Source organism: Melanerpes formicivorus, unplaced genomic scaffold (genome assembly GCF_026170545.1).
Source record: "Melanerpes formicivorus ecotype bairdi unplaced genomic scaffold, bMelFor1.0.p_v2 SCAF_82, whole genome shotgun sequence".
Classification (NCBI taxonomy): domain Eukaryota; kingdom Metazoa; phylum Chordata; class Aves; order Piciformes; family Picidae; genus Melanerpes; species Melanerpes formicivorus.
This window is the reverse complement of record NW_027142434.1, coordinates 2,265,709-2,291,880: the sequence shown is the minus strand read 5'-3', so window position 1 is coordinate 2,291,880 and position 26,172 is coordinate 2,265,709. Positions and strand designations below refer to the sequence as shown.

The following is a 26,172-nucleotide window of genomic DNA, read 5'->3' as shown; positions in this document are numbered from 1 at the left end:
TGGCTGCCACTTTGTGTCCATTGCCCTTTGTCCTGGCACAGCACAGCACTGAAAACATCCTGGCCCCTTCTTGATCTGCAGCCCTCAGATAGTTACAGGCCCTGATCAGATCCCTCTCAGCCTTCTCCAGACTAACCAGCCCCAGGGCTCTCAGGCTCTCATCAGACAAATGTTTCAGTCCTCCAGCCCAGCCTCACAGCCAGCCCAGGGTGCTCAAGGCCTCATCCAGCCTGGTCTGGAACACTTCCAGGGCTGGAGCCTCCACAGCCTCTCTGGACATCCTGTCCCAGTGTCTCTCCACCCCCATGGGGAATGACAGAGTGTTAGGGGTTGGAGGAGACCTCTGAAGATTGAGTCCAACCCCCCTGCCAGAGCAGGGCACACAGAACACATCCAGGGGGGGCTGGAAAGGCTCCAAAGGAGACTCCACAACCTCTCTGGGCAGCCTGCTCCAGGCTCCAGCAGCCTCACACCAAAGTTTCTCCTTGTGCTGAGGTGCAGCTCCCTGGGGTCCAGTCTGTGTCCATTGTCCTTGTGCACTGAGCAGGACAGCACTGAGCAGAGCCTGGCTCCTTCTTCACTCCCCTCTCAGTCTCCTCCAGTCTACCCAGCCCCAGGGCTCTCAGCCTTTCCAGATGTCTCAGTCCCTTCATCATCCTCACAGCCTCCCCTGGGCTCCCTCCAGTAGTTCCCTGCTGAACTGGAGAAGCCAGCACTGCCCCCATGGTGCTGTGAAGCTCTGCATGCATCTGAGCCCTGGGGAGCTCCTGCAGGGGCTGCAGGGACAGAGGCAGTGGCAGCCCAGGAGCTCCTGGGGCTTGCCTTGTGGTGGCCTCATGCTGCAAGCCAGGGGCTGCCCTGCTGTGTCCCAAGAGGATTCCTCTCTGCCTTGTGCTGGGTTTAATTCCCTCTGCTGCTTTCTTGCCTTTGCTGCTCCCAGCTCTTCTCTTTGGGTTAGACCTCACTGAATGACAGGGGCTGGAAGGGACCTCTGGAGGTCATCAGTTCCAGCCCAGCTTTTGGCCTTGCTGCCTCCATGAGGTACCCCAAGCAGTTCAGCAGGCTCTGTCCTTCTTAGCCCTCTCCTTGGGACTATCCTCTGCAGGTAGATTTGGTTCCCACTGATTCCTTCTGCCAAAGGTGCACTCCAGTGCCTGTCCCTGGTGCAGCTATCAGTGGAAGCAAGGAGGAGAGGGCTAACAAAGCACAGCTGGCCAGGCTGGCTGGCCCAGCAGGGTGGTCTCATCCTGCCTTTGCCAAGCATCAGTCTTGGGAAGGGGAAGACTGAGAGGGGAGCTGAGCAATGCTCAGCAAGAGCTAAAGGAGCTGTGGGGGGCAAGAGGCTGGGGCCAGGCTCTGCTGAGTGGTGCCCAGGGCCAGGCCAAGGGGCAAGGGGCAGAAAGTGTCAGGCAGGAGGTTGGAACTGAGCAGGAGGAGAAAGTTGTTTGGGGTGAGGCTGCTGGGGCCTGGAGCAGGCTGCCCAGAGAGGTTGTGGAGTCTGCTGGGGGGGAGAGCTTCCAACCCCCCCTGGGCACTGTGCCCCTGGGCAAGCTGCTGGGGGAGCCCTGCTGGGGCAGGGGTTGGAGTGGCTGAGCTCTGCTGGGTGAGCCCTGCTGGGGCAGGGGTTGGAGTGGCTGAGCTCTGCTGGGGGAGCCCTGCTGGGGCAGGGGTTGGAGTGGCTGAGCTCTGCTGGGGCAGGGGCGCTGTTGCCCTTCCCTGGCCCTGCTCCAGCCCCTCAGTGTCCTTGCAGTGAGCTGCTCTCTAATGAGATGTCATTTCCTGGACACAATCTCCTCACCCCAGCACAAGAGGTGTTGCCAGGCTGTGTGCCCTTTCCTGCCTCCCTGGAATGGGGGCAGGGCAGGAATGCTGCCACAGCTCCTGAGGCTGCAGGAGTGACAGGGCAAGGGGCAGTGGCTTTCAGCCCTATCACTGGGGGCCCCTGAGGACTGCAGAGGGCTGTGGGCACCTCCAGACCCAGCCCTAGGGATGCAGGAGCAGGGGAAGGAAGGCAGAGCAGAGCTTTATGTGGCTGGAAAGGAGGAGTGGTGGCTCTGCAGGGTGGCCAGGATGTGCCAGGGCAGCTGCACCCCAGACTGGCACTGAGAGTCCCTCAGGGCTGGTGACAAGTGTGGGGAGCCTGGAGAAGAGGAGGCTGCAGGGAGAGCTCAGAGCAGCTTCCCAGTGCCTGAAGGGCTCCAGGAGAGCTGAGGAGGGAGCTGGGCCAGGGGCTGGGAGGGACAGGAGGAGGAACAATGGCTTTGAGCTGAGAGAGCCTGGAGAAGAGGAGGCTGCAGGGAGCCACAGCTCCTGAAGCTACAGGAGTTTACCCCAGGCAAGGCAGAAAGATGTCTGAGTGCCATGGAGCTGTGCCAGCTGGCTGGAAGCCTGGGGGCAATGATTTGGAGGGGTGGTCCTGGGTGCTTGCTTGGAGGGTGGCCAAGCACAGGGCATGAGGAGTTAAAGCTGCCTCTGCCTGTGGGTTGTGCCCTGGAAAGGTCAAGGTCAGGATCAAGTTCTTGAGCACTGCAGAAAATCTGCCCTGGGAGGCTGAGGAGAGAAAGACAAAGAGCCTGACCCCAGCAGCAGGAGCTGGCACTGCCCTCAGGCAGCCCTGGAGGTTCAGCTTGGCCGTGAGGAACAATTCCTTCCCCCAGGAGGTTGCCAAGGCCTGGCCCAGGCTGCCCAGGTGGAGTCCTCACCCTGGGAGGGTTTCAGAGCCCTGGAGCTGTGGTGCCCTGGCAGGGCTGGGTTAAGGCTTGGACTCCATGGCGTGGAAGCAGTTCTGTGCTTGAAGGTTTTCAGTAGCTGGCTGGCTGCAGCTGAGGTGGTTGGGCTCCCTCTCACCTCTGGCTTCCATCACCTCTTTCCTGTGGGTTGTTTTCAGCTCTTTCTTCTTCACTTCTGTTTTTTCCTGTTCTGCTTGAAGCAGCACTCTTAAAAAAGATCTCAGCTGCTGCCTGTGCTCCTCTTCCTCTCCCTCAGCAACCTCATCCCTTGCTCTCCTGAGCTCACTGAGTGCTCTCTGCTCTCCTTGCCTTGCCCATGAGGTGGTACCCAGCGCTTTGTTTCATCAGCCCCAGTGGCTCTCTCGAGGGCAGGGATGGCATCCAGAAGGATCTTGAGAGGGGGCCAGGGAGGTTCCACAAGTCACAGTGCCAGGCCAAGCCCAGGCACAGATCCAGGCTGGGTGCAGAGGGAGTTGAGAGCAGCTCAGATGAAAAAGCCTTGGGGGTGTTGGGTGCTGAGCAGCTCCCCAGGAGCCAGCAGTGCCCTCAGCTGGGTGTGAGCAGGAGGGCAGGAGAGGAGGTTCTGACCCTGGGGTCTACTCTGCTCAGACCTCACCTCCAATCCTGCCCCCAGTTCTGGGTGCTGAGCAGCTCCCCAGGAGCCAGCAGTGCCCTCAGCTGTGTGCTGGGCTGCAGGGCAGCAGAGGGGATTCTGCCCCTGGGCTCTGCTCTGCTCAGACCTCACCTCCAATCCTGCCTCCAGCTCTGCTGTCCCCAGCAGGACACAGAGCTGCTGCAGAGAGGCCAAAGCAGGCCACAGAGATGCTCCAAGGGCTGGAGTTGTTCAGCCTGGAGAGAAGGCTCCAGGGGGACCTCAGAGCTGCCTGCCAGGACCTGAAGGGATCCTGCAGGAAGGCTGCAGAGAGACTTTTGCTGAGGGTGTCTGGAGCCAGGCCCAGGGGGAAGGGTTTGGAGCTGAGGCAGAGCAGGGCGAGAGTGGAGCTGAGGAAGAAGCTCTTTGGTGTGAGGCTGCTGAGACTGGCACAGGCTGCCCAGGGAGGTGTTCCAGGCCAGGTTGGATGAGGCCCTGAGCAGCCAAGCCTAGCTGTCCATGGCAGGGAGGTTGGAGTGGATGAGCTCTGAGGCCCCCTCCAACCTGAGCCACTCTCTGGTTCTTGCTTCTCCCAGCTGGATCTTGGGCTGCAGCTGGGAGTCTTCACAGCCAGCTTCAGAGGGGTGGCTGCTGTGCTTCTGTCCAGGGGAAGGATTTACCTCCAAGGTCTTGGTTGCTGTCCACTTCTCTGCTTCTGGTGGCTCTTCTGTCTGCAGCTAAGCCTGGCTTGGTGGGAAGCTCTTTTGAGGCATCTGTGGCTAAGCCTGGCTTGGTGGGAAGCTCTTTTGAGGTACCTGCAGCTAAGCCTGGCTTGGTGGGAAGCTCTTTTGAGGTATCTGCAGCTAAGCCTGGCTTGGTGGGAAGCTCTTTTGAGATACCTCAGCTAAGCCTGGCTTGGTGGGAAGCTCTTTTGAGGCATCTGCAGCTAAGCCTGGCTTGGTGGGAAGCTCTTTTGAGGCATCTGCAGCTAAGCCTGGCTTGGTGGGAAGCTCTTTTGAGGTACCTGCAGCTAAGCCTGGCTTGGTGGGAAGCTCTTTTGAGGTACCTCAGCTAAGCCTGGCTTGGTGGGAAGCTCTTTTGAGGCATCTGTGGCTAAGCCTGCCTTGATGGGAAACTCTTTTGAGGTACCTCAGCTAAGCCTGGCTTGGTGGGAAGCTCTTTTGAGGTACCTCAGCTAAGCCTGCCTTGATGGGAAGCTCTTTTGAGGTACCTGCAGCTAAGTCTGGCTTGATGGGAAGCTCTTTTGAGGTACCTCAGCTAAGCCTGGCTTGGTGGGAAGCTCTTTTGAGGTACCTGCAGCTAAGCCTGGCTTGGTGGGAAGCTCTTTTGAGGCATCTGTGGCTAAGCCTGGCTTGATGGGAAGCTCTTCTGAGGCATCTGCAGCTAAGCCTGGCTTGATGGGAAGCTCTTTTGAGGCATCTACAGCTAAACCTGGCTTCATGAGATGCTCTTTTGAGGTACCTGCAGCTAAACCTGGCTTGATGGGAAGCTCTTTTCAGGTACCTGTACCTAAACCTGGCTTGATGGGAAGCTCTCTGGAAGGACTGTTGGGCAGGCAGAGATTTCTCTGTGCCTTGCAGACATTTCCATCTCTGCCTAGCAGGGAGAGGAAAGCAAAGGTGGTGCTGGGAAGTGGAGTGTTTGAGTGCAGCAGGTGTGAGCAGCCCAGGTCCAGCTGGTGTTAACTTCCTGTCTCTCTCCCCTCAAGATCCCAATCTTGAACATTCAGGTGAAGATATTCCCAGCTCTCTGCACTGTGGCAGGAACCATCTTCTCCTGTACCAACTACTTTGGTGTCATCTTCACAGGTGGAGTTGGCAAGAATGGATCCACCATAGCAGTAAGTGCTTGCTTCTGCTGCTTGCTCTTCAGCACCCTGAGGGCTCCTCAGCCACAGCTTTGCCTTTGGGTAACACCAAACCTCCCAGCTGGGAGCTTTGCCTTTCAGATCCCTGCTGGCTGGGGGCAAAAACCAGAGCATATTGTCTGTGGGAGGAGACACAACCTTGGCACTCAGGCTTTGCCCTCAGCCTTTGCACAAAGGCTTTGCCCACTCTCTCTGCCCTCACTCTCTTTGCCCTCACTCTCTTTGCCCTCACTCTCTTTACCCTCACTCTCTTTGCCCTCACTCTCTCTGCCCTTTCTCTTTGCCCTCACTCTCTCTGCCCTCACTCTTTTCCCTCTCTCTCTGCCCTCTCTCTCTGTCCTCTCTGCCCTCTCTGTCCTCTCTCTTTGCCCTCTCCCTTTGTACAAAGGCTTTGCCCTCACTCTCTCTGTCCTCACACTCTCTCTCTGCCCTCTCTCTCTGCCCTCTCTCTTTTCCCTCTCTCTTTTCCCTCTCTCTTTGCCGTCTCTCTTTTCCCTCTCTCTCTGCCTTCTCTCTCTGTCCTCTCTGCCCTCTCTGCCCTCTCTCTTTGCCCTCTCTCTTTGTACAAAGGCTTTGCCCTCACTCTCTCTGTCCTCACACTCTCTCTTTCCCCTCTCTCTTTCCCCTCTCTCTTTCCCCTCTCTCTTTCCCCTCTCTCTTTCCCCTCTCTCTTTTCCCTCTCTCTTTTCCCTCTCTCTTTTCCCTCTCTCTTTGCCCTCTCTCTTTGCCCTCTCTCTGCCTTCTCTCTCTGCCTTCTCTCTCTGCCTTCTCTCTCTGTCCTCTCTGCCCTCTCTCTCTGCCTTCTCTCTCTGTCCTCTCTGCCCTCTCTGGCCTCTCTCTTTGCCCTCTCTCTTTGTACAAAGGCTTTGCCCTCACTCTCTCTGTCCTCACACTCTCACTGTTCCCTCTCTCTGTTCCCTCTCTCTGTTCCCTCTCTCTGTTCCCTCTCTCTTTTCCCTCTCTCTTTTCCCTCTCTCTTTTCCCTCTCTCTTCTCCCTCTCTCTTCTCCCTCTCTCTTCTCCCTCTCTCTTCTCCCTCTCTCTTCTCCCTCTCTCTTCTCCCTCTCTCTTTTCCCTCTCTCTCTGTCCTCTCTGCCCTCTCTCTTTGCCCTCTCTCTTTGTACAAAGGCTTTGCCCTCACTCTCTCTGTCCTCACACTCTCTCTTTGCCCTCTCTCTTTGCCCTCTCTCTTTGCCCTCTCTCTCTGCCTTCTCTCTCTGTCCTCTCTGCCCTCTCTGGCCTCTCTCTTTGCCCTCTCTCTTTGCCCTAACTCTTTGTACAAAGGCTTTGCCCACTCCCTCTGCCCTCTCTCTCTCTGCCCCCTCTCTCTCTGCCCTCTCTCTCTGCCCTCTCTCTTTGCCCTCTCTCTTTGCACTTAGGCTTTGCTCTCACCCTGCTCTCAGGCTTTGCAGTCACTCTTTGCAGTCACTCTTTGCAGTCACTCTTTGCCCTCAGGCTTTGCCCTCTCTCTGCACTCAGACCCTGCCCACACTCCTTGCCCACTTTCTGTCCCGGTTATTACCAGCATCCAGAAGGCTCTTGTTCAGCTGTGACCATAAGCAGGAGCCACCCAGAGGAGTGCCCCAGGTGAGTGCTGGGCTGTCTCTGCCTCATGGCCATCCTAACCTCCTGCTGTGCCCTTCCCTTGCTGCAGGGCACCAGTGTCCTGTCACCTTTCCTTCACATCGGCTCAGTCATCGCCTTGGCTGCAGTGATCTACAAGAAGTCAGCTGTGCAGCTCTTTGAGAGGCATCCCTGCCTCTACATCCTCACCTTTGGCTTTGTGTCTGCTAAGATCACAAACAAACTTGTGGTAAGTAGGCCAGGAGCCTCGAGTTACCTCTGATCACACTGACACTTTGTTCAAGCTCTCTGCTTCTTCCATTGGCTCACCTGAGCTGGGCTGCAGCCAGGGCAGGGAGAGCACAGCACAGGGAGGGGATTCTGCCCCTCTGCTCTGCCCTGCTCAGCCCCCACCTGCAGCACTGCCTCCAGCTCTGGGGCTCCCAGCACAAGGAGGACCTGGAGCTGCTGGAGAGGCTCCAGAGGAGGCCACAGAGATGAGCAGAGGCTGCAGAACCTCCCCTGTGGGGCCAGGCTGGGAGAGCTGGGGCTGTGCAGCCTGGAGAGGAGAAGGCTGCAGGGAGACCTCAGAGCAGCCTTGCAGGAGCTGAAGGGCTCCAGGAGAGCTGGGGAGGGACTTGGGCCAAGGGCTGGGAGGGACAGGAGGAGGAACAATGGCTTTGGGCTGGGAGAGGAGAGACTGAGAGTGGAGAGGAGGAAGAGATTGCTGAGAGTGAGGCTGGGGAGAGCCTGGCACAGGCTGCCCAGGGAGGCTGTGGCTGTGCCCTGCCTGGGCCAGGCTGGATGAGGCCTGGAGCAAGCTGTGCTGGTGGGAGGTGTCCCTGGGCATGGCAGGGGCTTGGAGCTGGCTGAGCTTTGTGCTCCCTTCCAACCCAGTCTGTGACTCTCTGCAGCTGTCTGTGCTCCCAAGCCACACTCATGCTTGACTTGGAGGTGCAGTGGAGCATTTCTCCTCTTTGAGGTGGGGGTGGCAAACCTCAGCCTAATGCTTTGGTTACACAGTCAGAGCTACACAGCCTGCAGCACCCTGAGTTCTCTCTTCCTCTTCCCCAGCTGTTTATTCCCCCTTCTGCAGTGTGTTTGCAGAGCTTGTGTGATGAGCTGTGCTGGAAGAGAGGTGGCTGAAGCCTCCCACAGGTGCAGAGGGGAGGAAGGTTTGGCAGGAGGAAAGGTGAACAGAGCTGCTGAGGCTTGGAACAGCTGCTCAGGGTTTAACCTAAACATCTGGAGGGAAAGAGAGGCTGAAATGAGTGCCAGGCTTGGATCAGGGAGCAGATGGTGCTGGCATCAGGAGAGGAGCCCCTGGTGAGCACAGTGAGAGATGAAACAGCCCCAAACCCATCTCAGTTCTGCAGGCAGCCTTTGGTACCAGTCCAGCCTGGGGGTGATGAGCTCCAGAGCAGCTCTGCAGAGAAGGGTTTGGGGGTGCTGGTGAGGGGGAAGCTGGACAGGAGGCAGCAATGGGCACTGGCAGCCCAGAAGGCCAATGGCAGCACAGCTGCCATTGGCCTTCTGGGCTGCCAGTGCCCATTGCCAGGGCTGGAGAGAGAGGATCCTGCCCCTCTGCCCTGCTCAGACCCCACCTGCAGGGCTGTGTCCAGCTGATACAGGATGGACCTGGAGCTAATTGAGAGGGTCCAGAGGAGGCCATGAAGATGATCAGAGGGCTGCAGAAGCTCTGCTCAGGGGACAGGCTGAGAGAGTTGGGGAGGTTCAGCCTGGAGAAGAGAAGGCTCCAGGGGAGACCTCAGAGCTGCACTTCAGTATCTGAAGGGGAGCTACAGGAGAGCTGGGCAGGGACTGTTGCCAGGGGCTTGCAGTGATGGGAGGCAGGGGTTTGAAACTGGAGCAGGGCAGATTTAGGTTGGGCATGAGGTGGAAGTCCTGCACAAGCAGGGTGAGGAGACACTGGCACAGCTTGCCCAGGGAGGTGGTGGAGGCCTTGTGCAGGGTCAAACTTGGTGGGGCCCTGAGCAACCAAATCATCTCCAAGTACATCAGGCTGCCCAACTACATCTCCCCAGCTCTCCTGGAGCCCTTCAGGTCCTGCAAAGATGCTCTGAGGTCTCCCTGGAGCCTTCTGGCTGCACAGCCCCAACCCTCCCAGCCTGTCCCCTGAGCCTGGGGAGCAGAGCCCAGCCCCCACCTCCCTGCAACCCCCTGCCATGGGCAGGGACACCTCCCACCAGCCAGGGCTGCTCAGGGCCTCATCCAGCCTGGCCCTGAACACCTCCAGGCTTGCAGCCTCCACCACCTCCCTGGGCAACCTGTGCCTCACCACCCTGATGGGGGAGAACTTCTTCCTGACATCCAATCTGATGTCAGCTTCTTCCAGTTTGTGGCCATTGTCCTCCTCCTGTCCCTCCCAGCCCTTGGCCCAAGTCCCTCCCCAGCTCTCCTGGAGCCCTTCAGGTCCTGCAAGGCTGCTCTGAGGTCTCCCTGGAGCCTTCTCCAGGCTGCACAGCCCCAGCTCTCCCAGCCTGGCCCCGCAGGGGAGGCTCTGCAGCCCTCTGAGCATCTGGGAGGCCTTTTCCCAAGGCAGTGATTCCACAGCTGTCCCTGGCTGGGCTTTGTCTGTTCTGAGCTCATTCAGGCCTGGCTGGGGGAGGTTTGGTTTTGACCTTTCCTTTCCTTTCCCCCCCTCCCAGGTTGCACACATGACCAAGAGTGAAATGCACTTCTACGACACAGCCTTCATCGGCCCAGCGCTGCTCTTCCTGGACCAGTACTTCAACAGCTTCATTGATGAGTACATTGTCCTCTGGATTGCCCTGGTGAGTGCCCTGCCTGCCCATGGCAAAGCCTCCTCTGCTCCTCCACATGCTCTTGGTGCTGGTGGAGCCTGGCTTGGCTCACCTGCAGGGTGGTGCAAGGGGAAGCAACTTGTGCGCTGCCAGCCCAGAGCCAGCTGAGTGCTGAGCTGCAGCCAGGGCAGGGAGAGCAGCAGCACAGGGAGGGGATTCTGCCCCTCTGCTCTGCTCTGCTCAGCCCCCACCTGCAGCACTGCCTCCAGCTCTGGGGCTCCCAGCACAAGGAGGACCTGGAGCTGCTGGAGAGGCTCCAGAGGAGGCCACAGAGATGAGCAGAAGGTGAAGAATCTCTGCTATGGGGACAGGCTGGGAGAGCTGGGGCTGTGCAGCCTGGAGGAGAGAAGGCTCCAGGGAGACCTCAGAGCAGCCTTGCAGGAGCTGAAGGGCTCCAGGAGAGCTGGGGAGGGACTTGGGCCAAGGGCTGGGAGGGACAGGAGGAGGAACAATGGCTTTGAGCTGGGAGAGGGGAGACTGAGAGTGGAGAGGAGGAAGAAACTGTTGGCAGGGAGGCTGGGGAGAGCCTGGCACAGGCTGCCCAGGGAGGCTGTGGCTGTGCCCTGCCTGGAGGTGCTCAGGACCAGGCTGGATGAGGCCTGGAGCAAGCTGTGCTGGTGGGAGGTGTCCCTGGGCATGGCAGGGGGTTGGAGCTGGCAGATCCTTGGGGTCCCTTCCAACCCTGAGGGCTGTGTGGCTCTGAGCTGTCACTGTGCCTCTCTCTGCCCTGCAGATCCTCTCTCTCTTCGACCTGCTGCGGTACTGCGTCAGTGTCTGCAACCAGATCGCTGCGCACCTCCACATCCACGTCTTCCGCATCAAGGCCTCCTCCTCCTCCTCCTCCTCTCATTCTAATCACCATTAAGTGAACAGGGGGGAGTCACCACGCTGAGAAGCAAGCCAGAGTTGGGGTTCTAGATGAATGGCTGTGAAGAGAAGCAGGAGCCTGAGGCCAAGCAAGTGATGGCTGCTGGTGGCTGCGGCGTCGCTTCTCCTCCGCGGGAGCTGTCACACTCCTGGCCTGGGGAGAGGCACTCCCAGCTCCACCTTAGGCAACTCTCCATGTACTCAAACTCTCTTGGTTCCAAGCCTTGGGAAAGCATGCAAAGGGGTGGGGGAGGGGGGTTGGTGGGGCAGGCTCTGTCTCTGTTAATTACCTTTGACTCCAAATTAACCTTCTCCCTGGTGAATGGATCCCCCCCACCCCCAGCCCCCCACCCCCCCCGGTTCCTCATGCAGTAGAATCTCAGCCTCCCCCCACCCTGCTTCCCCAGTTTAATCTCTCATCATCTCCTCGTGCCAGATCCCTTCTTTTAGTGGCCACCTGGAATTCCCTTGCCCTGAAGACCTGAGCTGGTTGATCAAGCAGCCACCAACCCCCACCCCAAGAGACCTCTGCACTGCCTCTGTGGAGCTGCAAGCAGCTGGCAGGGCCCTGGGGTGGGGGGGAAGGGGGGGCTGTGCCAGGCTGAGAGCTTTGAGCTTGGGCTTTGTGTTGCTGTTGCTGTGGGGAGGTTTCTCTGGGGGAGGGGGGAGAGGGGGGGATTGGAGGGGAGCTGAGCAGCAGGCAAAGCAGTGGTGGTCTCTCTCTCTCTCTCTCTCTCTCTGGCAAGTAATTTTATTTTTTTAAATAAAGGTGAAGTAAAAAGGAAAAAAAAAAGAAAGAAAAGAATGAAAATAAAGGAACAAAAAAGAAAGGAACAAAAAAGAAAGGAACAAAAAAGAAAGGAAAAAAAAAAGGAACAAAAAAGAAAGGCAAATAAAAGAAAGGAAATGAAAGGAAATAAAAGAAAGGAAGAAAGGAAAAAAAGGAAAAAATAAAGGAAAATAAAATAAAGGAAATTAAATAGGAAAAAAAAGAAAGGATAAAAAGGAAAAAAATAAAAGAAAGCAAAATAAAAGAAAGGAAATAAAAGAAAGGAAAATAAGGGGAAAAAAAAGAAAGGAAATAAAGGAAAATAAAAGATAATGAAAGAAAGCAAAATAAAAGAAAGGAAATGAAAGAAAGGAAAAGAAAAGAAAAGAAAAGAAAAGAAAGAGAAAGGGAAAAAAGAAAGGAAAATTAAGGAAAAGAAAGAAAGGAAAAAAGAAAGGAAAAAAAGGAAAGAAAGGGAAAGAAAGAAAGGGAAAGAAAGAAAGGGAAAGAAAGGAAAAAAAAGAAAGGAAAAGAGAGGAAAAAGGAAAAGAAAGGAAAAGGAAAGACAGGAAAAGAAAAAGAAAGACAGGAAAAGAAAGAAAGGAAAAGAAAAAAGACAGGAAAAGAAAGAAAGGAAAAGGAAAAAGAAAGACAGGAAAAGAAAGAAAAAGACAGGAAAAGAAAGACAGGAAAAGGAAAAAGAAAGGAAAAGAAAGAAAGGAAAAGAAAGGAAAGAAAAGGAAAGGAAAGAAAGGAAAAGAAAGGAAAAGGAAAGAAAGGAAAAGGAAAGGAAGGAAAAGGAAAGGAAGGAAAAGGAAAGGAAGGAAAAGGAAAGGAAGGAAAAGGAAAGGAAGGAAAAGGAAAGGAAGGAAAAGGAAAGGAAGGAAAAGGAAAAGGAAAGGAAGGAAAAGGAAAGGAAGGAAAAGGAAAGGAAGGAAAAGGAAAGGAAGGAAAAGAAAAGGAAAGGAAAGAAAGGAAAAGAAAGGAAAAGGAAAGAAAGGAAAAGGAAAGGAAGGAAAAGGAAAGGAAGGAAAAGGAAAGGAAGGAAAAGGAAAGGAAGGAAAAGGAAAAGAAGGAAAAGGAAAAGAAGGAAAAGGAAAAGGAAAGGAAGGAAAAGGAAAGGAAGGAAAAGGAAAGGAAGGAAAAGGAAAGGAAGGAAAAGGAAAGGAAGGAAAAGGAAAGGAAGGAAAAGGAAAGGAAGGAAAAGGAAAGGAAGGAAAAGGAAAGGAAGGAAAAGGAAAAGGAAAGGAAGGAAAAGGAAAGGAAGGAAAAGGAAAGGAAGGAAAAGGAAAAGGAAGGAAAAGGAAAAGGAAAGGAAGGAAAAGGAAAAGGAAAGGAAGGAAAAGGAAAGGAAGGAAAAGGAAAGGAAGGAAAGGGGAAGGAAGGAAAGGGGAAGGAAGGAAAGGGGAAGGAAGGAAAGGGGAAGGAAGGAAAGGGGAAGGAAGGAAAGGGGAAGGAAGGAAAGGGGAAGGAAGGAAAGGGGAAGGAAGGAAAGGGGAAGGAAGGAAAGGGGAAGGAAGGAAAGGGGAAGGAAGGAAAGGGGAAGGAAGGAAGGGAAAGGAAGGAAAGGGAAAGGGAAAGGAAGGAAAAAGAAAGGAAGGAAAAGGAAAGAGAAAGGAAGGAAAAGAAAGGAAAATGAAAGACAGGAAAAGAAAGGAAAAGAAAGAAAGAAAAGGAAAAGGAAGGAAAATAAGGAAAAAATTAAAAGAAATAAAAAAAAAAAAGGAAAAAAAAAGAAAAAAAAAGAAAGAAAAGAAAAAGAAAGCAAGCAACCCAAATTTTATTTCTCCATTTTCTTCAGCAGGGGAAAACCAAAACCCAATGAAGAGTTATTAAAACCAAACACAAAACACAGAAACGAAAAGGAACAAAACCCAAACCCCTTTTGCTGTTTGCATTTTGTTAGGTCCTAGAAAGTGAAGCAAAACCAACCAAAAAAACCCCAAAATCATAAGGAATTACTAAGCAGGATTCTTCCTTTCTGCTCTTCGTACTAAAGAAGACTTCTGAGAGCAGCCAGAGTGGTCTGCAGCTGGGTGTGAGGCACTGCCCTGCCTGGGCCATGGAGCACAGCTGGGGAAGGGGTCTGGGCTGGAAGGGAGCTCAAAGCTCAGCCAGCTCCAGCCCCCTGCCATGCCCAGGGACACCTCCCACCAGCACAGCCTGTTCCAGGCCTCATCCAGCCTGGTCCTGAGCACCTCCAGGCAGGGCACAGCCACAGCCTCCCTGGGCAACCTGTGCCAGAGCCTCCCCAGCCTCACTCTCAGCAATCTCTTCCTCCTCTCCACTCTCAGTCTCCCCTCTCCCAGCTCAAAGCCATTGTTCCTCCTCCTGTCCCTCCCAGCCCTTGGCCCAAGTCCCTCCCCAGCTCTCCTGGAGCCCTTCAGGTGCTGCAAGGCTGCTCTGAGGTCTCCCTGCAGCCTTCTCTAAGCTGCACAGCCCCAGTTCTCCCATCTTGGCCCTGACTTCACACTGGCACTTGTATCATAGGATCCTGGATTTGTTTGGGTTGGCAAAGCCCTCTGGGATCATCCAACCCAACCAGCAACCCAACCCCCCCATGGCCACCAAACCCTGGCCCCAGCTGCCATGGCCACAGCTTGCTGCAACCCCTCCAGCCATGGGGACTCCACCACCTCCCTGGGCAGCCTCTGCCAGGCCCTGACCACTCCTCCAGCAAAGACATTTGGCCTCCTCTCCAACCTCAGCCTCCCCTGGCACAATTTCAGGCCAGTTCCTCTCCTGTCCCCTGAGCCTGGGGAGCAGAGCCCAACCCCCCCTGGCTCCAGCCTCCTGTTTCCACCTGGCCCTGCCTGCTGATCACAGCTGAGCTGAGCTGTGCCTGCAGAGCTGAGGCTGCTCAGGCAGCTGAGGAGGGCAGCAGAGCTGCTGTGGGCTCAGCCTGATCCTGTGACCTTTTTCACTCTCTGTTGCATTCAGAAGAGACTTGGAAGGAAGAGACTTTGCAGCAGCAGCCTGCTGAGCTTCCTGAAGAACTGCCCTTGGGAGGCCTCCCCTGAGAGCAAACACAGCCCTGCCTCTGCTGAGCAAGGTGCTCCAGGAGCTGGGAAGCCAGGCTGGACATTTCCAGTCGCTGTGGAGCTGTCTCCTCTAAGCTGGGCAAGGAGCAACCTGGCTTTGGGAAGGGCTTTGGCACAGAAAGAGTCAGGGCAGGAGCTCCTGCCCTGTGTCTGCTTCACCTGTGGCAGCTCTGTGTCATACCACTGATGGAGGCTCCTTTTATGGAGTCACAGAAGGGGTTGGGTTGGAAGGGACCTCAAAGCTCAGCCAGCTCCAGCCCCCTGCCATAGCCAGGGACACCTCCCACCAGCACAGCTTGCTCCAGGCCTCATCCAGCCTGGTCCTGAACACTTCCAGGCAGGGCACAGCCACAGCCTCCCTGGGCAGCCTGTGCCAGGCTCTCCCCAGCCTCACTCTCAGCAATCTCTTCCTCCTCTCCACTCTCAGTCTCCCCTCTCCCAGCCCAAAGCCATTCTTCCTCAGCCTGTCCCTCCCAGCCCCTGTCCAGAGCCCCTCCCCAGCTCTCCTGTTCCCCCCTCCAGCTCCTCCTTCCTGCCCTGTGTGCTCCAGGTCCATCCAGTGCTGCTTTGCCTCATCAGTGTGGAGCTGAATCGTTGCAGGGAGCAGGAGGTGAAGGCTGCAGCAGTTTGCAGAGGCTGCAGGCAGGAGGGCAGCTGAGAGGGGCAGGAGCTGTCTGGCCTTGTCCTGCAGCACTCCAGGAGCACTTAGCAGTGGCATCAGCGGCTCTGGCAGCCTCCCCGTGCCCAGGGCTGCCTGCTGCCAGCTGGCAGAGGGTGCCACATGCCAGGACATGAAGCTTACCTTGCAGGCAGGGCAGCTGCATAGCAGGGATTGAAGAGCAAGGCAGCAGCCATTCCTGAGCTGTCTCCCAAGCCCTGGCCTGGGAGATGGGGAGCTGGGCACTGCCCTGCTGGCACTGCTGGGCACTGCTCTGCTGGCACTGCTGGGCACTGCCCTGCTGGCAGCTATGTGAAGCATTTAGCAGAACAAATCAGCACTTTCCAGTTCAGGGAAACAAAGATTGCTTGGCACTGTTTTGTTTACTGTTGGAAGTTTAGGTCAAGTGTGAGGCAAATCTTGAGCAGGAAGAAGGATTTAAGCCCTCCCCTCCCCACCCCTCCCCCGTGGGCTTTGAGCTGCTGCAGTGTGAGCAGGGCCCAGATGGCTGTGGCTCTGCTACCCCAGCACAGGCTGGGGCTCAGCACAGGCTGGGGCTCGGCACAGGCTGGGGCTCGGCATAGGTTGGGGCTCGGCACAGGTTGGGGCTCGGCACAGGTTGGGCTCAGCACAGGCTGGGGCTCGGCACAGGTTGGGGCTCAGCACAGGTTGGGGCTCGGCACAGGTTGGGGCTCGGCACAGGTTGGGGTTCAGCACAGGCTGGGGCTCGGCACAGGTTGGGGCTCAGCACAGGCTGGGGCTCAGCACAGGCTGGGGCTCGGCACAGGTTGGGGCTCAGCACAGGCTGGGGCTCAGCACAGGCTGGGGCTCGGCACAGGTTGGGTTCGGCACAGGTTGGGGCTCAGCACAGGCTGGGGCTCAGCACAGGCTGGGGCTCAGCACAGGTTGGGCTCAGCACAGGCTGGGGCTCAGCACAGGTTGGGGCTCGGCACAGGTTGGGTTCGGCACAGGCTGGGGCTCGGCACAGGTTGGGGTTCGGCACAGGCTGGGGCTCGGCACAGGTTGGGGCTCGGCACAGGTTGGGCTCAGCACAGGTTGGGGCTCGGCACAGGTTGGGGCTCGGCACAGGTTGGGGCTTGGCACAGGCTGGGGCTCAGCACAGGCTGGGGCTCGGCACAGGTTGGGTTCGGCACAGGCTGGGGCTCGGCACAGGTTGGGCTCGGCACAGGTTGGGGCTCGGCACAGGTTGGGCTCGGCACAGGTTGGGCTCGGCACAGGCTGGGGCTCGGCACAGGCTGGGGCTCGGCACAGGTTGGGTTCGGCACAGGCTGGGCTCGGCACAGGTTGGGGCTCGGCACAGGTTGGGGCTCAGCACAGGTTGGGGCTCAGCACAGGTTGGGCTCAGCACAGGCTGGGGCTCGGCACAGGTTGGGTTCGGCACAGGCTGGGGCTCGGCACAGGCTGGGGCTCGGCACAGGTTGGGCTCAGCACAGGTTGGGGCTCAGCACAGGTTGGGGCTCAGCACAGGTTGGGCTCGGCACAGGCTGGGGCTCGGCACAGGTTGGGGCTCGGCACAGGTTGGGCTCGGCACAGGTTGGGCTCGGCACAGGCTGGGGCTCAGCACAGGTTGGGGCTCAGCACAGGTTGGGCTCAGCACAGGTTGGGGCTCGGCACAGGCTGGGGCTCGGCACAGGTTGGGCTCGGCACAGGCTGGGGCTCGGCACAGGTTGGGCTCAGCACAGGTTGGGGCTCGGCACAGGTTGGGGCTCGGCACAGGCTGGGGCTCGGCACAGGTTGGGCTCAGCACAGGTTGGGGCTCGGCACAGGCTGGGGCTCGGCACAGGTTGGGCTCAGCACAGGCTGGGGCTCAGCACAGGTTGGGCTCGGCACAGGTTGGGCTCGGCACAGGTTGGGCTCAGCACAGGCTGGGGCTCAGCACAGGTTGGGCTCGGCACAGGTTGGGCTCGGCACAGGCTGGGGCTCGGCACAGGTTGGGCTCAGCACAGGCTGGGGCTCGGCACAGGTTGGGCTCGGCACAGGTTGGGCTCGGCACAGGCTGGGGCTCGGCACAGGTTGGGGCTCGGCACAGGTTGGGCTCGGCACAGGTTGGGGCTCGGCACAGGTTGGGCTCGGCACAGGCTGGGGCTCGGCACAGGTTGGGCTCAGCACAGGCTGGGGCTCGGCACAGGTTGGGGCTCGGCACAGGTTGGGCTCGGCACAGGTTGGGCTCAGCACAGGTTAGGGCTCGGCACAGGTTGGGGCTCAGCACAGGTTGGGCTCGGCACAGGTTGGGCTCAGCACAGGTTGGGCTCAGCACAGGTTGGGCTCGGCACAGGTTGGACTCGGCACAGGTTAGGGCTCGGCACAGGTTGGGGCTCAGCACAGGTTGGGCTCGGCACAGGTTGGGCTCAGCACAGGCTGGGGCTCGGCACAGGTTGGGCTCGGCACAGGTTGGGCTCAGCACAGGCTGGGGCTCGGCACAGGTTGGGCTCGGCACAGGTTGGGCTCAGCACAGGTTGGGGTTCAGCACAGGTTGGGCTCGGCACAGGCTGGGGCTCGGCACAGGCTGGGGCTCGGCACAGGTTGGGGCTCAGCACAGGCTGGGGCTCAGCACAGGTTGGGGCTCAGCACAGGCTGGGGCTCGGCACAGGTTGGGGCTCGGCACAGGTTGGGGCTCGGCAGAGGTTGGGCTCAGCACAGGCTGGGGCTCGGCACAGCTTGGGGCTCAGCACAGGCTGGGGCTCGGCACAGGTTGGGCTCGGCACAGGCTGGGGCTCGGCACAGGTTGGGCTCGGCACAGGTTGGGGCTCGGCACAGGCTGGGGCTCGGCACAGGTTGGGGTTCAGCACAGGTTGGGCTCGGCACAGGCTGGGGCTCGGCACAGGTTGGGGCTCGGCACAGGCTGGGGCTCGGCACAGGTTGGGCTCGGCACAGGTTGGGGCTCGGCACAGGTTGGGCTCAGCACAGGTTGGGGCTCAGCACAGGTTGGGCTCGGCACAGGTTGGGGCTCGGCACAGGTTGGGCTCGGCACAGGTTGGGGCTCAGCACAGGCTGGGGCTCAGCACAGGTTGGGGCTCGGCACAGGCTGGGGCTCGGCACAGGTTGGGGCTCGGCACAGGCTGGGGCTCGGCACAGGCTGGGGCTCGGCACAGGTTGGGGCTCGGCACAGGTTGGGCTCGGCACAGGTTGGGGTTCAGCACAGGTTGGGGCTCGGCACAGGCTGGGGCTCAGCACAGGTTGGGCTCGGCACAGGCTGAGGCTCAGCACAGGTTGGGCTCGGCACAGGTTGGGGCTCGGCACAGGCTGGGGCTCGGCACAGGTTGGGGCTCAGCACAGGTTGGGCTCGGCACAGGCTGAGGCTCAGCACAGGTTGGGCTCAGCACAGGTTGGGGCTCGGCACAGGTTGGGGCTCGGCACAGGCTGGGGCTCGGCACAGGCTGGGGCTCGGCACAGGTTGGGCTCGGCACAGGTTGGGGCTCGGCACAGGTTGGGCTCGGCACAGGCTGGGGCTCGGCACAGGCTGGGGCTCGGCACAGGTTGGGGCTCGGCACAGGCTGGGGCTCGGCACAGGTTGGGGCTCAGCACAGGTTGAGGCTCAGCACAGGTTGGGGCTCGGCACAGGTTGGGGCTCGGCACAGGCTGGGGCTCGGCACAGGTTGGGGCTCAGCACAGGTTGGGGCTCGGCACAGGTTGGGCTCGGCACAGGTTGGGCTCGGCACAGGTTAGGGCTCGGCACAGGTTGGGGCTCAGCACAGGTTGGGCTCGGCACAGGTTGGGCTCAGCACAGGTTGGGCTCAGCACAGGTTGGGCTCGGCACAGGTTGGACTCGGCACAGGTTAGGGCTCGGCACAGGTTGGGGCTCAGCACAGGTTGGGCTCGGCACAGGTTGGGCTCAGCACAGGCTGGGGCTCGGCACAGGTTGGGCTCGGCACAGGTTGGGCTCGGCACAGGTTGGGCTCAGCACAGGCTGGGGCTCGGCACAGGTTGGGCTCGGCACAGGTTGGGCTCAGCACAGGTTGGGGTTCAGCACAGGTTGGGCTCGGCACAGGCTGGGGCTCGGCACAGGCTGGGGCTCGGCACAGGTTGGGGCTCAGCACAGGCTGGGGCTCAGCACAGGTTGGGGCTCAGCACAGGCTGGGGCTCGGCACAGGTTGGGGCTCGGCACAGGTTGGGGCTCGGCAGAGGTTGGGCTCAGCACAGGCTGGGGCTCGGCACAGGTTGGGGCTCGGCACAGCTTGGGGCTCAGCACAGGCTGGGGCTCGGCACAGGTTGGGCTCGGCACAGGCTGGGGCTCGGCACAGGTTGGGCTCGGCACAGGTTGGGGCTCGGCACAGGCTGGGGCTCGGCACAGGTTGGGGTTCAGCACAGGTTGGGCTCGGCACAGGCTGGGGCTCGGCACAGGTTGGGGCTCGGCACAGGCTGGGGCTCGGCACAGGTTGGGCTCGGCACAGGTTGGGGCTCAGCACAGGCTGGGGCTCAGCACAGGTTGGGGCTCGGCACAGGCTGGGGCTCGGCACAGGTTGGGGCTCGGCACAGGCTGGGGCTCGGCACAGGCTGGGGCTCGGCACAGGTTGGGGCTCGGCACAGGTTGGGCTCGGCACAGGTTGGGGTTCAGCACAGGTTGGGGCTCGGCACAGGTTGGGCTCGGCACAGGCTGGGGCTCAGCACAGGTTGGGCTCGGCACAGGCTGAGGCTCAGCACAGGTTGGGCTCGGCACAGGTTGGGGCTCGGCACAGGCTGGGGCTCGGCACAGGTTGGGGCTCAGCACAGGTTGGGCTCGGCACAGGCTGAGGCTCAGCACAGGTTGGGCTCAGCACAGGTTGGGGCTCGGCACAGGTTGGGGCTCGGCGCAGGCTGGGGCTCGGCACAGGTTGGGGCTCAGCACAGGTTGGGCTCGGCACAGGTTGGGGCTCGGCACAGGTTGGGGCTCAGCACAGGTTGGGCTCGGCACAGGTTGGGCTCGGCACAGGTTGGGGCTCAGCACAGGTTGGGGCTCAGCACAGGTTGGGCTCGGCACAGGTTGGGCTCGGCACAGGTTGGGCTCAGCACAGGTTGGGGTTCAGCACAGGTTGGGGCTCGGCACAGGTTGGGGCTCGGCACAGGCTGGGGCTCGGCACAGGCTGGGGCTCGGCACAGGTTGGGGCTCGGCACAGGTTGGGGCTCGGCACAGGCTGGGGCTCAGCGCAGGTTGGGGTTCAGCACAGGTTGGGCTCGGCACAGGCTGGGGCTCGGCACAGGTTGGGCTCGGCACAGGTTGGGGCTCGGCACAGGTTGGGGTTCAGCACAGGTTGGGCTCGGCACAGGCTGGGGCTCGGCACAGGCTGGGGCTTGGCACAGGTTGGGGCTCGGCACAGGTTGGGGCTCAGCACAGGTTGGGCTCGGCAGAGGTTGGGCTCAGCACAGGCTGGGGCTCGGCACAGGTTGGGCTCAGCACAGGCTGGGGCTCGGCACAGGTTGGGCTCAGCACAGGTTGGGGCTCAGCACAGCTTGGGGCTCAGCACAGGCTGGGGCTCGGCACAGGTTGGGCTCGGCACAGGCTGGGGCTCGGCACAGGCTGGGGCTCGGCACAGGTTGGGGTTCAGCACAGGTTGGGCTCGGCACAGGCTGGGGCTCGGCACAGGTTGGGCTCGGCACAGGTTGGGGCTCGGCACAGGCTGGGGCTCGGCACAGGTTGGGGCTCAGCACAGGCTGGGGCTCGGCACAGGTTGGGCTCGGCACAGGTTGGGGCTCAGCACAGGTTGGGGCTCGGCACAGGCTGGGGCTCGGCACAGGTTGGGGCTCGGCACAGGTTGGGGCTCAGCACAGCTTGGGCTCGGCACAGGCTGGGGCTCAGCACAGGTTGGGCTCGGCACAGGTTGGGCTCAGCACAGGCTGGGGCTCGGCACAGGTTGGGCTCAGCACAGGTTGGGCTCGGCACAGGTTGGGGCTCGGCACAGGCTGGGGCTCAGCACAGGTTGGGCTCGGCACAGGTTGGGGCTCGGCACAGGTTGGGGCTCAGCACAGGTTGGGGCTCAGCACAGCTTGGGCTCGGCACAGGCTGGGGCTCAGCACAGGTTGGGCTCGGCACAGGTTGGGCTCAGCACAGGCTGGGGCTCGGCACAGGTTGGGCTCGGCACAGGTTGGGCTCGGCACAGGTTGGGCTCAGCACAGGCTGGGGCTCGGCACAGGTTGGGCTCGGCACAGGTTGGGCTCAGCACAGGTTGGGGTTCAGCACAGGTTGGGCTCGGCACAGGCTGGGGCTCGGCACAGGTTGGGCTCAGCACAGGTTGGGGTTCAGCACAGGTTGGGCTCGGCACAGGCTGGGGCTCGGCACAGGTTGGGGCTCGGCACAGGTTGGGGCTCGGCACAGGCTGGGGCTCAGCGCAGGTTGGGGTTCAGCACAGGTTGGGCTCGGCACAGGCTGGGGCTCGGCACAGGTTGGGCTCGGCACAGGTTGGGGCTCGGCACAGGTTGGGGTTCAGCACAGGTTGGGGCTCGGCACAGGTTGGGGTTCAGCACAGGTTGGGCTCGGCACAGGTTGGGGCTCGGCACAGGTTGGGGCTCGGCACAGGCTGGGGCTCGGCACAGGCTGGGGTTCAGCACAGGTTGGGCTCGGCACAGGCTGAGGCTCGGCACAGGTTGGGGCTCGGCACAGACTGGGGCTCAGCACAGGCTGGGGCTCAGCGCAGGGCCTCCTGCAGCACTCACTGTGCCCCCAGGCAGCTGAGATGGGAGAGGGAGGCTGAGACCAGAGAAATAAACTGAGGGGGGTGTGGGTGTGTGTGGGTGTGTGTCTGTCTGTCTGTCTGTGTGTGTCTGTGTGTGTGTCTGTGGGTCTGTGTGCTCCATGCCCATGCAGCAGGGTGCTTCATTTCTTGTTGGATTGTAGGGCTAGAGGAGGTCATGAAGATGAGCAGAGGCTGCAGAACCTCTCCCATGAACACAGGCTGGGAGAGCTGGGGCTGTGCAGCCTGGAGAAGGCTCCAGGGAGACCTCAGAGCAGCCTTGCAGGAGCTGAAGGGCTCCAGGAGAGCTGGGGAGGGACTTGGGCCAAGGGCTGGGAGGGACAGGAGGAGGAACAATGGCTTTGAGCTGGGGGAGGAGAGACTGAGAGTGGAGAGGAGGAAGAGATTGCTGAGAGTGAGGCTGGGGAGAGCCTGGCACAGGCTGCCCAGGGAGGCTGTGGCTGTGCCCTGCCTGGAGGTGTTCAGGACCAGGCTGGATGAGGCCTGGAGCAGGCTGTGCTGGTGGGAGGTGTCCCTGGGCATGGCAGGGGGCTGGAGCTGGCTGAGCTTTGAGCTCCCTTCCAACCCAACCCAGTCTGTGGTGTGCAACCTTCTTGCCATGCAGTCTGTCCCCCCTGCAGGTACTGCAGAGGGCATCTGAGCCCTTGCCAGCTGGCAGCAGCCCTAGGAATGAGCAGGACTGGGGGAGCCAAGCAGCTTTCCAAGGTTCAAGCCAGCCCCAGCCAAGGAGCCCTTGAAGCTTGCTGGTCAGGAGCATCAGTCACAGGCTTGGGAAACAAGGACAGAGCTGCAAGGAGGAGGAAGAGCATGGAAGGGAGAGGATGAGAGGAGTGGGAGGGACATTTGGGGGTCTTGGTGTAAATTGTGCCCCTGGGCTTGGTTTCTTCCTTGCACATTCACAGCTTGGGTTGGGTTGGAAGGGACCCTCAAGGGCCAAGGCAGCAGGGGCAGCTCCACTCAGATCAGACTGTCCAGGGCCACATCAAGTTTGACCTTGAATGTCTGCAGGGTTGGGGCCTCAGCCACAGCCTCCCTGGGCAGCCTGTGCCAGGCTCTCCCCAGCCTCACTCTCAGCAATCTCTTCCTCCTCTCCACTCTCAGTCTCTCCTCTCCCAGCTCAAAGCCATTGTTCCTCCTCCTGTCCCTCCCAGCCCTTGGCCCAAGTCCCTCCCCAGCTCTCCTGGAGCCCTTCAGCTCCTGCAAGGCTGCTCTGAGGTCTCCCTGGAGCCTTCTCCTCTCCAGGCTGCACAGCCCCAGCTCTCCCAGCCTGGCCCCACAGGGGAGGTTCTGCAGCCTCTGATCATCTTTGTGGCCTCTGGACCCCAGCCTGTCCCCTCCAGCCCTCTGATGACCTTTGTGGCCTCCTCTGGACCCCAGCCTGTCCCCTCCAGCCCTCTGATGACCTTTGTGGCCTCCTCTGGACCCCAGCCTGTCCCCTCCAGCCCTCTGACCATCTTTGTGGCCTCCTCTGGACCTCATCCTGTCCCCTCCAGCCCTCTGATCACCTCTCCAGCCCCAGCAGACACCACCTGCAGCTCTGCAGCTGCTGCTGGGCGCTGGTGCCAGGGCAGTGCCTGGTGGCAGGGCAGAGTCTGGTGCCACCGTTCCGCTGTGCCTGCTGCCTTTTAGTGCCCTTTAGCCCCTCCAGGAGCTGAGAGCCGCTGGAGTCCCCCGGGGGAAGGTCGCTGGCAGCCACCCAGCTCCCATTTTACACAACAATACTGAAAGGAAAAGTTCTTTGAGTCATTTATTGACTCTGCTGCTCGGCACCGACCCTTCCAGCCGGCTGCACTGAAGCCTTGCTGGCACCTGCAGCTCTGCCTGCCCTGGCACACTGCTTTGGTTCTCATCTGCAGCTCGGGGTTTGTGTCTCTGCTTCCAGCAGCTCAGGCAAAGCCTTCCAGCAGGTTCCTCTCTGGCAGGCACTAAGCAGCCACCCAGCCCAGACCCTCCTGGGAGCTCCAATTCTTCCTGCCCAAAGCTTTTCTTGCCAAGGCAAGGAGAACCTTCCCCTTTTCACAGCATCCCAGCAGGGGAGGGGTGGGGAAGGACCTCTGGAGGTCAGCCAGCCCAAGCCCCCTGCCCAGAGCAGGAGCAGCCAGGGCAGGGCACACAGGACACATCCAGGAGGGTTTTGAATGTCCCCACAGGAGGAGACTCCCCAACCTCCCTGGGCAGCCTGCTCCAGGGCTCTGCCACCCTTCAGTTAAAGAAGTTCCTCCTCATGTTCAGATCAAACACTGGGAAGGGCTGGAAGGGACCTCTGGAGGTCATCCAGTCCAAGCCTCCTGCCCAGAACAGGAGCCCCCAGGGCAGGGACACCCAGGGGCACATCCAGGGGGGTTGGCAGCTCTCCACCCCAGGAGACTCCACAACCTCTCTGGGCAGCCTGCTCCAGGCTCCAGCAGCCTCACACCAGAGAAGTTTCTCCTCCTGCTGAGCTGGAGCCTCCTGGGTGCCAGTTTGTGCCCCTGGCCTCTTGCCCTGTGTCACAGGACACAGCCTGGCTCCTGCCTCTTGCCTCTCACCCCTCAGATATTTATAGGCACTGACAAGGTCTCCCCTGGGGCTGCTCTTCTCCAGGCTAAGCAGCCCCAGAGCTCTCAGCCTTTCAGAGTGTCACAGAATCACCAAGGCTGGAAGAGACCTCAAAGATCACCGAGTCCAAGCTGGCACCACAGAGTTCATGTCCAAACCATGGCTCCAAGTGCCACATCCAATCCCCTCTGGAACACCTCCAGGGATGGGGACTCCACCACCTCCCTGGGCAGCACATTCCAATGGGCAACCACTCTCTGTGGAGAACTTCCTCCTCACCTCCAGCCTAAACCTCCCCTGGCACAGCTTGAGACTGTGTCCTCTTGTTCTGCTGCTGGCTGCCTGGGAGAAGAGCCCAACCCCCACCTGGCTCCAGCCTCCCTGCAGGGAGTTGCAGAGAGCAAGAAGGTCTCCCCTGAGCCTCCTCTTCTGCAGGCTAAGCAACCCCAGCTCCCTCAGCCTCTCCTCCCAGGGCTGTGCCCCAGACCCCTCCCCAGCTTTGTTGCCCTTCTCTGGACACCTTCCAGCAGCTCAACCTCTTTCCTGACCTGAGGAGCCCAGAGCTGGCCACAGGACTCCAGGTGTGGCCTGAGCAGTGCTGAGCACAGGGCAGGATGAGCTCCCTGCTCCTGCTGGCCACACTCTGCCTGCTGCAGGCCAGGATGCCCTTGGCCTTCTTGGCCCCCTGGGCACACTGCTGGCTCCTGTTCAGGCAGCTGTCAATCAGCACCCCCAGATCCCTCTCTGCCTGGCTGCTCTCAGCCACTCTGCCCCCCAGCCTGGAGCTCTGCCTGGGGTTGCTGTGGCCAAAGTGCAGCCCCTGGCACTGGCACTTGTTGAATGCCATCCTGTTGGCCTCTGCCCAGCTGTGCTGTTCCCTCCTCACAGAGATGCTGAAGCTCCTTCATCATCCTCACAGCCTCCACTGGGCTCTCCCCAGTGCTCCCCTGCCCCTTGTGAGCTGGGGAGCCCCAGGCTGGAGCCAGGCCTGCAGCTGTGGGCTGGGGGGGCAGAGGCTCTCACACTGCACAAGCCAGAGGTGGGCAGCTGCCAGGGTGGTGCTGCAGCAGCAGCGGGGGGGGGGGGCTGGCACAGGCCCTATCCCAAAGGGGCAGCCTGTGGGAGCTGCTCCCCCCCCTGGCTGCACCCTCACAGAGCAGCTCCTGCTGGCAGCTGACAGGAGGAACAGCACAGCCAAGGCCACAACCAAGCTTTAATTCCCCTGCACTCAAACCTCTGACACTCTGCCCACGAGGAGGAGCTTGTGGAGCCCCAGGGACATCCCCCCCAGGGCCCCCAGTCCCCTTCTCCTGCTCCCAGACCTTGTTCCCAGCCTCCAAACACAGCTGGAGGAACAACCTGCTCTCAGCATGCTTCAGTTTGTAGCCTCTCACTTCCACCTGTGAGTGCCTGCTCCTCACCTCCCTCCCTTCACACCTCCCTCCTGGCCCTCAGCAGCTCTGGCAGCAGCAGCCTGCAGCCTGCCTTGGAGTGGTGAGGTGAAAACCCTCTCCCCATGGAGCTCAGGAAGGGTTTGGGTTGGAAGAGACCTTCAAGATCACAGCACCATGGAATGGTTTGGGCTGGCAAAGGGCCTCTGAGCTCCCCCAGGCCAACCCCAACCCAACCCCCCCATGGCCACCCAACCCTGGCCCCAGCTGCCATGGCCACAGCTTGCTGCAACCCCTCCAGCCATGGGGACTCCACCACCTCCCTGGGCAGCCTCTGCCAGGCCCTGAGCACTCCTCCAGCAAAGACATTTGGCCTCCTCTCCAACCCTCAGCCTCCCCTGGCACAATTTCAGGCCAGTTCCTCTCCTTCTGTCCCCTGAGCCTGGGGAGCAGAGCCCAGCCCCCACCTCACTGCAACCCCCTGCCATGGGCAGGGACACCTCCCACCCAGGCAGGGCTGCTCAGGGCCTCTCATCCAGCCTGGCCCTGAACACCTCCAGGCTTGCAGCCTCCACCACCTCCCTGGGCAACCTGTGCCTCACCACCCTGATGGGGGAGAACTTCTT

The 26,172-nt window shown here is 60.0% G+C and overlaps 1 protein-coding gene across 3 annotated transcripts in view; it reads left to right on the top strand.

The window, feature by feature from the left end:
• CEPT1 (choline/ethanolamine phosphotransferase 1) overlaps positions 1 to 11,268 on the top strand; it is a 65,883-nt gene extending 54,615 nt beyond the window's left edge. For 2 of the 3 annotated variants that reach the window (XM_068164728.1, XM_068164727.1), the window contains exons 6-9: positions 5,051 to 5,182; positions 6,863 to 7,021; positions 9,441 to 9,566; positions 10,330 to 11,267. In XM_068164728.1, coding sequence (XP_068020829.1) covers positions 5,051 to 5,182; positions 6,863 to 7,021; positions 9,441 to 9,566; positions 10,330 to 10,461 — 549 coding nt within the window. In that variant the 3' untranslated portion in view covers positions 10,462 to 11,267. Of the gene's footprint in view, positions 1 to 5,050; positions 5,183 to 6,862; positions 7,022 to 9,440; positions 9,567 to 10,329 lie in introns of all 3 variants that reach the window. The other variant, XM_068164729.1, reaches the window with a different exon arrangement.
• Positions 11,269 to 26,172: the final 14,904 nt, after the last annotated feature.